At 32.0% G+C, this 13,974-nt stretch overlaps 1 protein-coding gene across 1 annotated transcript in view; it reads right to left on the bottom strand.

Annotated features, from left to right (window-relative positions):
- ATRNL1 (attractin like 1) overlaps positions 1-13,974 on the bottom strand; it is a 713,182-nt gene that overhangs the window by 571,356 nt on the left and 127,852 nt on the right. Inside the window, exons 11-14 of the mRNA XM_007469606.1 lie at positions 9,887-9,971; positions 8,389-8,597; positions 7,238-7,356; positions 2,627-2,759 (exon numbers count right to left, since the gene is read on the bottom strand). Coding sequence (XP_007469668.1) covers positions 2,627-2,759; positions 7,238-7,356; positions 8,389-8,597; positions 9,887-9,971 — 546 coding nt within the window. The remainder of the gene's footprint in view (positions 1-2,626; positions 2,760-7,237; positions 7,357-8,388; positions 8,598-9,886; positions 9,972-13,974) is intronic.

The following is a 13,974-nucleotide window of genomic DNA, read 5'->3' on the forward strand; positions in this document are numbered from 1 at the left end:
TGAGGGTATTGGGTATCCTCTCTACAATCTTTTCAGTTTTTCTATATGTTTGAAATTTTTCATAATAAAATGTTGGGGAAAAATATAACAACTTAAAATAAATAGCATATTTAATTTTTTAATTATAGTCTCCAAAAACCAAAATAGTGAAAAGTGTGGCATTGTTTTATAAATATTTTTGCAAATCTCTTTAGTATTGGTTTAATACAACTATATTCTCGTATCTGCATCTACATTCAATCTATTGAAATCACATATTATGTAGCCTTTGGAAAATTATTTACATAGTAAACCTATAACAGAATGAGAATCACAAAAGCAAATAATATCTTAGTATTACAGGGTACTCTGGTTCTTTAATAACTGCTGTCCTGTTAAACTAGGTAATGAGAATAACACACGGTGCTTGGAACACAGTAACCCCTCAATAAACTGGAGTCATTTAATAAGACTGTTTGAAACACGTCTGTTTTCATTTTCGGGCTACACATATAGCAATATTCCTTGTCTTCTGAAATCTAAAGTACCAAATCACTTTAAGTAAAGAGTGCAAAAGTTTTGGTTAAATTTCGGCTATTTCTTTCCTTACTAAATCAAGGAAGGATTTACATTAGTTTTGCCTGTCTCTTTTTTTTTTATAAGATCAAAAGTACCTGGTTGATAAATCATACAAATGCAAACAATGCATTGGCCTTTGAGGCTAAACTAAATTACAGCACTGACCCAAATGTTTTGATGTTTTAGGGTTCTGTAGTATTGAGCATTAACTCAGCTTTAGAGTTAAAAGGATAGCAGTTAATTTTTTCAGTAAGTTTAGTTAGACAAATTCAAATTGCCAATTTTATATGAGATCAATGGGAAAAATGCAATTCACAAATTTTCATGGAAAAGTACAACTACTATACAGACTGGGCCCTCCATTTAGAGCATTCACTTCCTTGAGACAAGCTGAACGGAAACCAAACTATATATATACCAAGCTGGTTCTTAGTAAATATGAACACAGGACAAGGTAAGTTAGTACATAGTAAAATATTTTATTGTATTTATTATTCTCCAAAATAATAGCCTGGTCAAGTAGACCCTTATACCAAACCAAAATATTTTCCCAAGCAATGAATAGATGGGTACTACCAAATAAAACTTCACTATTATTTTTCCAAATTTCCACTGGTAATCTAATTCCCTTCTCATTGAGTAATATTCCTTTAAACATATAAATCCCTTCAGTCAAATCTTATTTTAGTCTAGCATTTTCTTTGTCTTTTTAAAGAGACTTTATAAGTATTTTTTCTGATCTGCACGTTATTTTTAGATTTTAATACTTAGAAATCATTACTTTCAAGTTTAGTGTCATATCACTAATGCTTCTCAAATCCTGCCTACTGCATTAATATTCTCTAATTTACTCAAAGTGAACACACATGCATATATCACTATTTAAAAGCTTCAAAAGTCAGTACATAGAGAAAATTCCAAAACCTCAATGGTACTTTTAAAGGCAATCTAATTTTTATTTTCTTACATGAACTTATATAAGAAAGACTTAAATCCTGTGATGGAATTTTCCAACACTTTCTAGAACTACATAGGTTCAGAAAATTTTTCTACAAAAGAATTAAAAAAAAAAATCATGATACAGAAACAGGCAAAAAACTGAATAGAGATAGAACTCCCATTTACTAGTCCCCTCTGCCATTTACAAGTCATGCACTTTTAAGCAAGTCACATAACCAGTGTGTCTCAGCTTATCTGTATAATAAGAAAATGGAACTGGTTAAATATCTATACAAGTTTTCAATTTTCTGATTTTATCTTTCATATTTGAAAGAAAGAGTACTTAGGGTCCACTAAGAAGAGTGTTAGCTATAAAAATTAAATTGAAATTTCTTTTTAAAATGAGTTTTGGGACTTCCCTGGTGGCACAGTTGTTAAGACCCCACACTTCCAATGCAGGGGGCCCGGGAACTAGATCCCATATGCATGCCGCAACTAAGAGTTCACATGCCACAACTAAGGAGCTGGAAAGCCGCAACTAAGGAGTACACATGCTGCAACTAAGGAGCTGGTGAGACACAACTAAGGAGCCTGCCTGCCACAACTAAGACCTGGCACAACCTAATTAATTAATTGATTATTTTTTTAAAAATAAATGAGTTTTGCTCTGGTTTGCAGAACTTAGATTCTCATTAAATCATATAACAATTATTATAAATGTTTCAATTTGTAACAAAAAAGCAGTCAGTAAAAAACAGTTCCTGAAATTTAAAAAATAAAGAGCACTTAAAAAATAAATCCAATATGCTAAAATGTTAACATTGCTAGATCTGGATACTAGTCTGAATACTTTTTATTTTCTATGTTTTTAAGACATAATTTTTTAATTGAACAGTATTCTGATCAAGTCAATAGCATAATAAATACAAGAAACCTTGAACATCTTAAAAGAATTAGAAATGAACATACAAACTTTTCTTGTAGAAACACTGCTATCATTACTCCAATATTATTGTTTATTTGCTACTGATTTAACTTTAGAAAATGGAATGTTCTTACTAAACGTTCTTTACTATAATGGCATTCATCTGTGGACTATAAAACACATTTACCAAATTGAAATCTTTACCTGGTAAAGCCTGGCACTCTTGTTGTCTCTGATCCCACTGGCAATTCAAGTTTAGTGAACAGCTTTTACAGCTGGTAAGTTTGTTACAAATCTGCTCATTTCTCACATGACATTTGGTATAGTTTTTCACAGACTAGAAAATTAAAAGATAAAGCATGTTATTTTTCACCTTTGTACAGCAATGACTCTTAAACTTCAGTGTACATATAAGTCACCTGGTGAGCTTTACAATACAGATTTCTAACACCAAATCCAGTTGTACTGAATCAGAATTTCTCTTACTGATTTCTTTATTTAAACAAAGTTCTTCGAATTAAAATGTGTGCTTACTGGAAAAACGTGCAAACTACACAATTTGAAACAGAAACCGTGTAATGAAAACCTATTCTATTGAATCTGATAACAGGTTTCCAATTCAATAAATAAAGCCAATGCACAAAGTCATTTCTCTCAATGATCACATGAAAGAATTCTAGTCATAATAAAACTATCACACAGACCCTTGGGAATGAAGTAGAAATGATGAGTAGAAAAACTTAGAGATGTTTTATCAAAATCCAATAAAATCTAAAAAGATATATTATTTTCTCAATAACTCAAACTAATTTTACTTCCACAGACATTAAATAATGGTTTGGGTTAATTGATGTTTCTCCTGTATGTATCTGTCACATTTCCATAATGGAGGTTGAAAAGAACCTGCAAAAGTTACATTTTGATCAGTCCTATTATACAACTATCACATTTCAACTAATTCCAGCTCTAAGAGGTTAAAGGTTAAAAAAGAAAAAAAAAAGGCAACATAGAAACGTTGGTGTGAGTTCCCTGCATATACCAAGTTTCAATATTTCACATAATATTTTTAACATCTACGATAATGAAAATCAAATTCTAAAATTTTGGGCTCAACTCTTCCTGTTACTCTTTTTTGAGAAAAAAAACAAAAAGGAAAAAAACACATGCTGCACCCTGAGGCCCCTTTTATTTCAGTAGGCAGACATATTTACCTCAGGCTTTCTCATGTAAGGGTGTTAAATAGTTCTTTTCAACCAAAAAACTTAACATTTAAAATTTGCTTATAACTCGCCCATATATAAAAATGGCTGACGCAATTTTTATCCTCTTAGATATATACTTTAAAATGTCACCCATCAAATATTTATTTATAAACTACTATACTTTCCAACATAAAATACATTGCGGTCACCTCCATTTCAAAGATGTTAATTTCTTTAGAGCAAACTGCATATACCATAAGGTCACAGATTAAAAGTACATAGATAGGGGCTTCCCTGGTGGTGCAGTGGTTGAGAGTCCGCCTGCCAATGCAGGGGACACGGGTTCATGCCCCAGTCCAGGAAGATCCCACATGCCACGGAGCGGCTGGGCCCCTGAGCCATGGCCACTGAGGCTGCGCATCCAGAGCCTGTGCTCCGCAACGGGAGAGGCCACAACAGTGAGAGGCCCACGTACCGCAAAAAAACAAAAAAGAAAAAGAAAAAAAGTACATAGATACGAATGTTTATCTTATTCATCCTAAAAAAATCGCAGAAGAAATATTTTTTTTAAAACCCAAATTACACTGCAACTCTTACTCAACCATCACATTTTCATTAAGAACATATAAATTTTCTTAATGTTGTTTTTCTGATTCATAGCTTTTTGTTCTCATATAGTATATAAATCTTAGTATTATTCTATACAATTATTATAGTTCCAAACATCTGTCAACTAAAAATAAATTTACTTGAATCATCTGATAAATAAAATAACCTATAAAAAAGACAAGAGAATGGCTAAACAACATGTTAGAATAAGAGAAAGAATAACAGCTTAATGCCAATCTTTAGAATAACAATGGTAACATCAGAGTCACCATCCAAATAACTCAACTGCTCTTCATTAAGAACAGTATAATTGGGACTTCCCTGGTGGCATAGTGGTTAAGAATCTGCCTGCCAATGCAGGGGACACAGGTTCAAGCCCTGGGCCAGGAAGATCCCACATGCCATGGAGCAACTAAGCCCGTGCACCACAACTACCGAGCCTGCACTCTTAGCCCGTGAGCCACAACTAATAAGCCTGCATGCCACAACTACTGAAGCCCGTGCACCCAGAGCCCGTGCTCTGCAACAAGAGAAGCCACTGCAATGAGAAGCACACGCAGTGCAACAAAGAGTAGCCACTGCTAGCTGCAACTAGAGAAAGCCCGTGCACAGCAACGAAGACCCACTGCAGCCAAAAATAAGTTTATTTTAAAAAAAAAAGAACAGTATAATCATTTATTGATACTGAAACAGTACAAAGGATGAAATTATATTTTAGTCACACACAGGGCCAATTTATTCAATGATGGAAGAAAGCTGACTGTTACTTTGAAACATGGCTGGCATCTTTTGGCCTAATGAACCAGATGCACATTAGTAAACAGACTATGAAGCATAACCATTACTCTACTCATCTTCATCCTACTATATTTAAATTTAAAATGAAAATCTGTAAGAAGTAAGGTTATTGGAGCTATTAGAGCACAAAATATGCAACTTGCAGTAACTATGACTAAATAATGAAATAGAATCTCAGTGGACATCATTTACACTAAAATCTCATAGACCTTTCTGTATCCATTAGCATTTGGTTTAGCTTAATCATCAGACATTCTGATAAAACCTCCCAAAAGACACGTTACATCAAAGTCTAAATTACAAGTGAGTACCATCTGCTCACTTATACTATCTCACCCAGTACTTTCCTCGTTAACACATCATTATCAAAACTAACTCTAAAGCAAAAGGCCACTTTTAAAAATGAACACTTGATAACAATTTGCATAATACAATTTTTGAGATATGTGTATTTTCATATAGTGTAAATGTCTAAACACAAATTAACTCAGTTACCGAACAAATTTTTAAGTAAAATCTGCTTGCAATTTTTATCTAATAACATTCTCCATTTTAGTCCCTTATTCCTATATTTTATTTTACTTAGCTCCTACTTCCGCATTATTCACTAATGTAACTCCCATTAGATGAATATTATGCAAGTATAAAAAAGTAATTCAAATTTTTAAAGTGACTCATGTCATATTAACATTAAAACTCAAATAAAATTGAGGTATCTATTATCATTACAGCAATTCATATCACTGAAAAGTATACACCAACACAATATGTATGAAAACAAAAGGGTTCAATCTGATTAGTCAATAATTCAATATTTTCCTTCATTTTAAGTTTTAAATATTATTTTAGAATAGAATCATACAACTAAGTATTTTGAAGTATGACTGGTTACTAAAGAAAAATTTTAGATGATAAAGTAAAAACTTTTTACTTAGTTTTCAAATTCCCTTTTCTTTACCTTTTACCTCTGCCTGGTATCTTGAAAAACAAGTAGATAGTTTTCTTGATTAATAAAAATTCAGAAAAAGAAAAAATAATATGTATTTAGTTGAAAATCTGTATGCACACTATTTAGTTATTTAAGCTATACTCCAATAAGAGAATCTTTAACCCTACTAAACATAATTGTTAATACTTTAAAATTTTTTTCCTTCAACTTGTTGACATCCTCTAAAACATATGGGACATTTTGATGCTACCCACTTAAAAGGTTAATTTTTGCTGCTCTTAATCCATTTTAATCTATCATCAATACTAATTTTATAATTTTTTCAATACTCTTATCTATAATAGGGTTCTCAACCTCATCACTAGTGAAATTTTGAGCCAGATAATTATTTTTTGTGGGAGGGCTGTTCATTCATTGTAGGATGTTTAGCAGCATCCCTGGCTTTCTCCATAGTAGATGCCAGTAGCAGCCCCACAGTTGTGACAACCCAAAAAATACGCATTGCCAAATGTCCCTCCGGGGGACAATACTGCCTCAGAGAACCAAAGATCTAAAGACAGATAAAAGGAAAACTACCACTGTCAATACTTCAGATTAAACTTGCACACAAAGTGTATAAACAAAACCTAAACCACACCACTATTAATGCATGCCTGACAAGAATCTCACAGAAATGACTTACTTATATAATATAATCCTTATATAATCCTATTTTCATCAGCACAGAAGACAGTGTTTATAGCTACAGTCTTTTCTTAAAAATAATTTTTGAAAGGATTTTCCCAACCTTATTTATGAAAAGAAGTAAAAGTTTCCAGATTCAAAATGGAATCTAGACTGACAAATATGAGCAAGAAACTACAGGCTGAATTTACAACATACCAAGAAGTAGGTGATTTCCTACATATTTTCTAAATGTCTTTTTTTTTTGAACTATAGTTGGATTACCATATTGAATTAGTTTCAGGTGTGCAAAATAGTGATTCAACATTTTTAAAGATTATATACTCCATTTAACATTATTACAAAACAATGGCTATAACTCCCTATGCTGGACAAATATATCCTTGTTGCTTATCAATTTTATACATAGTAGTTTGTATCTCTTAATCTCATACCCCTATTTTGCCCTTCCCCCTTCCCTATTCTAAATATCTTGATAAGGAAAGTGCTATTTTGTACAGTGGTACTAAATGGTAAGCTAATGATTATGAAGTAGCATGTTAGCTACAACATCATTTACCCATAAATACTAACCACACTGCAGTTACTGTTTGATGAAATGCATTTCTTGTCATCGCACCACTGGCACCCATTTGTATTGGCAGTACAGCTGGCACAATCTGCATATCTGTAACATCTGTCATCAGAAGTAGCTGTGATACAAATGAGAGAACATCAGGATGAAAAAGAAAATGTCATACGTCTTAATTCACATATTTTTAACATCTGTTAAGAATCACTAAGACATTTTTAAACCATAAATATAACCATCAATATCAAAATTCATTCTTCAATGCGAACTCAATTTTGTAATTTAATTAGATTTAAAGGGATTTAGATACCTCCTAGACTCATCTTTATTCAGTCTACCAGGATCCTACAGCCATTTAAAATTTACACATTAAAATAAATTAATTAATTAATTTTAATTTACACATTATGGAGGGAGAAAAAGATTTAGAGGTATTTTACTAAACAAAATGTATTACTATATATCTAAAAGAAAACATTATAACAAATACTCATTGCTTATTATTCTTCATAAAGATATTTAGAGACATGACTTATTATAGATTAGCAAAACTTGATTTGTTAATTGTAGCACCAAAAATGTATAAGAGCCCCACTCATTTAAAGAAAATTTAACAATTTTTATCCAAATCATTCCTCATAAACAAATATTTACTAGTAATTATTCATGTTTGATTCATTTATTCAATATTTTATAAGAAATATTAAATTATAACAAAACTCATCAAAATTCTAGAAAATTTTTAACTTTATGGTCTGCCTTGGCAATAATTCAGAAAGAAAAAAACTACCCAATGCAGAACAAATTACTTCATTTTTTTTCTTCGAAGCACACAGTATATCTTAGAAAGGATGTATTTGAAAGCATTTTTTACTTACATATGAAAATAATTCATATATATGGCCATGTTACATATACAAATTGATATATAAATATTACATACAGAATTCGAAAAAGAAAACTAAAAATAGCTAATAAAGATATTAAATTACTAATCACTGCTAAATTCAAACATTAGAATTCCTAATTAGAGAATTATGAGTTTTTAATTTCTGAAAGCTACTAAGGTAATTCTTACAAGCAGAATGCACTGCCATTTCTAGCCAAATAAAGAAGCTTTGTTCCAAATATAAGAAAGAAAACATTTTTTTACCTGTTTTCAGAGGGCACTTTGCTCTAAGAATATTATTAGTATTCCCAGACTCCCAAGATTCACAGTGATTTTTATTCCAAATACATTTTATCCCTGGACCAGCATTTTTACAAAGTTCTTCATCTCTGAAAGCCTTGCAATTTGGAGGCTTGTATACAAGTATATCATTAAGGAGTACACTAGAAAATCCTCCAAATATATACATGGACCTATTAGAGATAAAATAAGAATCTTAAAGGAACAATATTAAGAAAAGTCTGTCTAATGCGTTAGTTTTAAAAATAAATTTAAATACACATTTTACATTATCTTATCTAGTTAGGAAACAATTTTTTAGAAATATATAGTAGCTGTATATACTATAATAAGATACACTTTAGACAATAAGATACACTTTAGAATTGCTATATAGAATTATAATTTTTGAATACAAAGAATTTAGAAATTAGATATAGAGTTCTTCACATAGTGTTTTACTATCCTCTTGTAAAATAAAAAGACCAAGAGTAAAATTATCAAAAATATTTTCAAAGTTTCAATTTGAAAAGCCCAGATGATTACTGAATTAATTAATACTACCAATGCCAAAAAATTTGACATGCCCTAAAAACAGCCTAATTTTTGTTTCTAAAAATATTATTGACACAATAAATGGAAAAGATCAGAAAATGCTTCAAGAATATCTTTTATTATTTACAAAAAGTAAAATAAAAATCAACCAAATGCAGTTTTCAACAGAGAAGCCTAGAGGTTTTAGGTTTACACTCTGAATTTCATTTACTTCAGTTTCAAAAGCTAACTGGTATCAGTTACACAGCTTCATTGTGATTAAGTTCTGACTACTTTTAGTATTATATTGGAGAATGTTTACATAATTAGAATAAGGTAGTAATAAAATGAACTTATGAAAAATGTCATCATGAATTACAAATTTTAAGCTAATGAATGATCTAGCATATTGTTTACTGTCACAAGTCCACATTAACGAACTTTTGCTATAGAAATAGCAAAATCATAATAACTTAAAGGATGAAGGTAACTTAATGATCATCCAGTCCAAATTCCCAGTGTATAGAACAGTCTTAAAGGCCAGAGAGGTTAAGAGATTTGTCAAAAGTCACACATTCAGTTATGACAGAACCAAAATGAGAATCTAATTCTTCTCACTTCCCTTGCTCTCCTCAGAAGAAATATGTGGCTAGCCTTTCTATCACTTCAGACTGATCTTTTTTAAGGAAGTCATTCATGATCTGATCTCTGGAAAAAGGAAAGAAGGCAGGATGACTTTTTTAAAGAGTATCTGAAGTTCTATCTCAGCACCTTTCCTTTGATACTCCCCTGCCCCTTAAATAAATTTAAACAAAAAAGAAATGAAGCAAAATTCATTCCGCGGTATTACAGGGATATATAAAATCCTATCCATTAAGTACAAACAATAATTTTTTTAAAGAATAACAAAATATGTGGGTAGTATGACTGATAAATGTGCTTCTTTTACCCATTAATGACAACTGCAGAGTGTCCAAATCTGTTGACATCTCTATGAAGGTTTGGTTTCGGTAATATTTTCCATTCATCACAAGCTAGGAAAATGAAAACAGCAAAACAAAAAGTGAAAAAAAAGAACTATTTAAGACAAATACTATAAAATAATCATTGGCCAAATAAAGATACAATACTTAAAATTAGGAAGCCTTTCATTAATTTTCCATGACCTACAATTTAGTATCATTACTCAACTAGCATTATTCCTTGAATAAAAATAACTTCTGCCTAAAATTCTCACAAATAATTTTACATGTATGAGAATAAAGGAAATCAAAGGAAAAAAATTAGATGAACTTTACATTGGAGGATAATTTCAACGACATATTTTATTAAATAAACCAAGAATCATATAGTAAAATTCATGAATGTCAATATTGGGCAAACCCATCAGAAAGTTAAATCACTAAATCAAATTTTACATGCAAAATTAAATGGAATATATAATACTCAATGAAAGAATGCCTAAAAATGGAATCATCAAAATAAAATATTTAAATCAGTTTAATGATTCGATATTTCAAAGGAATAGTTTTTCATTTTATGTAAAGGAGAAGAGCTTTAGTTGCAAAAAATAGAAAAAAATGAAAAAAGAACTAAATAATTCATGAGCTACATAAAGACTATGGAAAGAAAAATGATTAAAGAAAACTGTTTATCATTTAAATATAGCCTCAGAATTGACACATATATTAATAGAGATTTTGAGATGTCAAATAATTCAGTATTCAGTGACTAGAAACATTCTCAGGACAGTGTTTTAGATTTTATCCTCTTAGACATGGCATATCTAAAAGCAGGCCTTGGTATTTAATACAAGCACATAGATGTAACAAGGTTTAAAACAAATTTATTTCATTTTTTGGTAACTTAGAAGCCTTTTCAAAACAAGAAAATAATCTCAAATACAATTAGTTGTAATGAATTACTTGTTTTCTTATATAAGCAATCATGCCTATTACACTAGAAATGAAATAATAAATTTGGCTTTAATTCAATATTATTACTAGTAAAGATCAAAGGAATCACAAAAACGAAAACCATAGTTTAGAACATTAAACTGGAAGACTGAGAGCAATAAAATATATCTTGAATTATATCTCCCACTCTCTCAGTGTATTCTGAGGTTCACAAATCTGCCCCAAAAGGGGTATTCCTTAGTTGATATAATCTCTCTCTACAGTTCACAAAATACATGAACCTATTAAATACTCTGAAAAGAGAGAGTACAAAAGCATAGAAGCCTAACTTTACTAAAGCCAGTGTTTTCCCAATGTTTTATCCATAGAAGCACTTTTCACATAACACCTATTAACATTCCCAGGAGCCAAGGCTCTGAAGATCACATTTTGAGAACTACTATTATAAAGGCCTACACATAGTATTCATAGTCTACCAATTTTATGCGTTAGAGTTCACTTAAGAAATGTACATTTCTTAAGTGTACATTTATATGCATGCAGTAATATAAAACTTCCAAAGTGCTTTCATCTATATAACTTAAAATAGTCTGTATAAGAATTCAGTGAGGTTGATTGAGCGGGTGTCACCATATGCCAGAAATGAAAAATGAGACCTAGGAGAAGTTAAACAATGTCCTTAAGGCCCATTAGATTACCTTTGTTTTTCTATAAATTATGTTTATGAATGCCTGATGTTATAAAACTATATTGAATGGATTCTGAAAGATAATTCCCATTTGGAGAGAAGGGGTGACCTGTAAAACGCACAGACTTTGACAAAGAAAGAGATGAAAATGTTAGAGATAGATAATGAGTTAGGGCAGACAGATTTTAATCATTCCACCAAAACCCAACACACACACACACACACACACACACACACACACACACACACACACACACCACATGACCACTGATTCATAAATTGTGTGTTGAATACAGCATTCCAGCAACAGAATTAGAAACCTGAATGTGCGTCAAAGAAATGAAACAGAAAAGAGTCAGATCAAAGAGTAGGACTTCCAGAAATTAGGACTTCCAGAAACCAGTTTATTATAAAAATCTCCAAAGAAGAATCATCTTCAAGGTCATCTTTGGGACATCTGGAATCCAGAAAAGAAAGTGACCCAACAATCTGAGCCTATCTAGTACTAAAGAATAAGCAATTCGGTCCAGCATCCAAAACAAATCAGCAGAAGGAGGGAAGAAAAGCAGATTTCCAAAATGAGAACCAGGGAAAGTGCTCAGAAAACCCATCTAAGAAGTGAGTCAGGAAAAAGAGCTGAGAGAATAAAGGCCAGCATTTACTAAAACTTAGGCCTTTTGAAGATTTCTTGTAACGCTACACTCTCTTTAGGGAAAAAGAAAATTTTTTAAGCACACAGAATAGTCTAAAGAATGGTATTATAAACACCTATATACCACTACCCAGATCTGTCAAACCCAATATTTTACCACGTTTACTGTAGATTTTCTAAAAAAGGAAATATTACAAATATGATTGAGGCTCCCTGTGTACTCCCTCTCAAATTCAACTGCTTTACGTCTTCTGTCTTTGGACACAACCATTATCCTATATTGGTTTATCAATGTTCCCATATTTATGATCTATATAGAGTATTTTTGTATGTTATAAAACAATATAAATGGTATCAAACTATGGATTCTTCTCCACCTTGCTTATTTTGTTCAACCTATTGAGGTTTTTTTTGGTTTTTTAACCATTTTTAAGTGAACAGTTCAGTGACATTAAGTATATTCGCATTGTTGTGTACCATCATCACCATCCATCTCCAGGGTTTTCTTCATCTTGCAAAACTAAAACTCTGTACCCATTAAATAATAACCACCCATTCCCTTCTCTCCCCAGCCCATGGTAACCACTACTCTACTTTTTTGTCTATAAATTTGACTATTCTAAGCACCTTAAATGAATGAATTCATATAGTTTTGTCCTTTTGTGACTGGCTTATTTCCCTAAGCATGTATTCAAAGTTCATCTGTGCTGTAGCATGTGTCAGAATTTCCTTTTTAAACCCTGAATAATTTCCATTGTATGTATGAACAACATCTTCTTTATCCATTCATGCATATATGGATATGTAGGTTGTTTCCAGATTTTGGCTACTGTGAATAATGCTGCTAGGAACATGGGTGTACAGATATCTGTTCCTGCCCCTGATTTCAATTCTCTTGTGTATATACCCAGAAGTAGAATTGCTGGATCATATGGTAATTATGTTTAACTTTTTGAGGAACCTCTATACTCTGTCCTATAGTGGCCACACCATTTTACATTCCCCCTAGCAGTGCACAAGGGTTCCAATTTCTCCACATCCTGGTCAACATTTGTTGTTTTCTATTTCTTGATAATAGCCATCCTAATGGGTGTGAGTGGTATCTCACTGTGGTTGTGATTTGCAATTCCCTAATGATTAGTGATGTTGGGCGTCTTTTTATGTCCTTATTGGGATATTTGTATATCTTCTTTGGAGAACTATATCTTCATCAAAAAGCCTGTACATTAACTTGGTCAAATTTATTGTTTTCCACCATAATTCAAAAAGAGACATTACCACAGTGTTCATTGCAGCACTATTTACAATAGCCTGGACGTGGAACCAACCTAAATGCCTGACAGATGAATGGATAAAGAAGATGTGGCACATATATACAATGGAATATTACTCAGCCATAAAAAGAAATGAAATTGAGTTATTTGTAGTGAGGTGGATGGACCTAGAGTCTGTCACACAGAGTGAAGAAAGTCAGAAAGAGAAAAGCAAATACCATATGCTAACGCATATATACAGAATCTAAAAGGAAAAAACAATGGTACTGATGAACCTAGTTGCAGGGCAGGAATAAAGAGGTAGACATAGAAAATGGACTTGAGGACATGGGGTGGAAGGGCAAAGCTGGGACAAAGTGAGAGCAGCATCTACATATATACACTACCGAATGTAAAATAGTTGGCTGTTGGGAAGAAGCAGCATAGCACAGGGAGATCGGCTCGGTGCTTTGTGGTGACCTAGAGGGGTGGGATAGGGAGGGTGGGAGGGAGGCTCAAGAGGGACAG

The sequence above is a fragment of the Lipotes vexillifer genome, unplaced genomic scaffold (assembly GCF_000442215.2).
Source record: "Lipotes vexillifer unplaced genomic scaffold, Lipotes_vexillifer_v1.1 scaffold240, whole genome shotgun sequence".
Taxonomy (NCBI): Eukaryota; Metazoa; Chordata; class Mammalia; order Artiodactyla; family Lipotidae; genus Lipotes; species Lipotes vexillifer.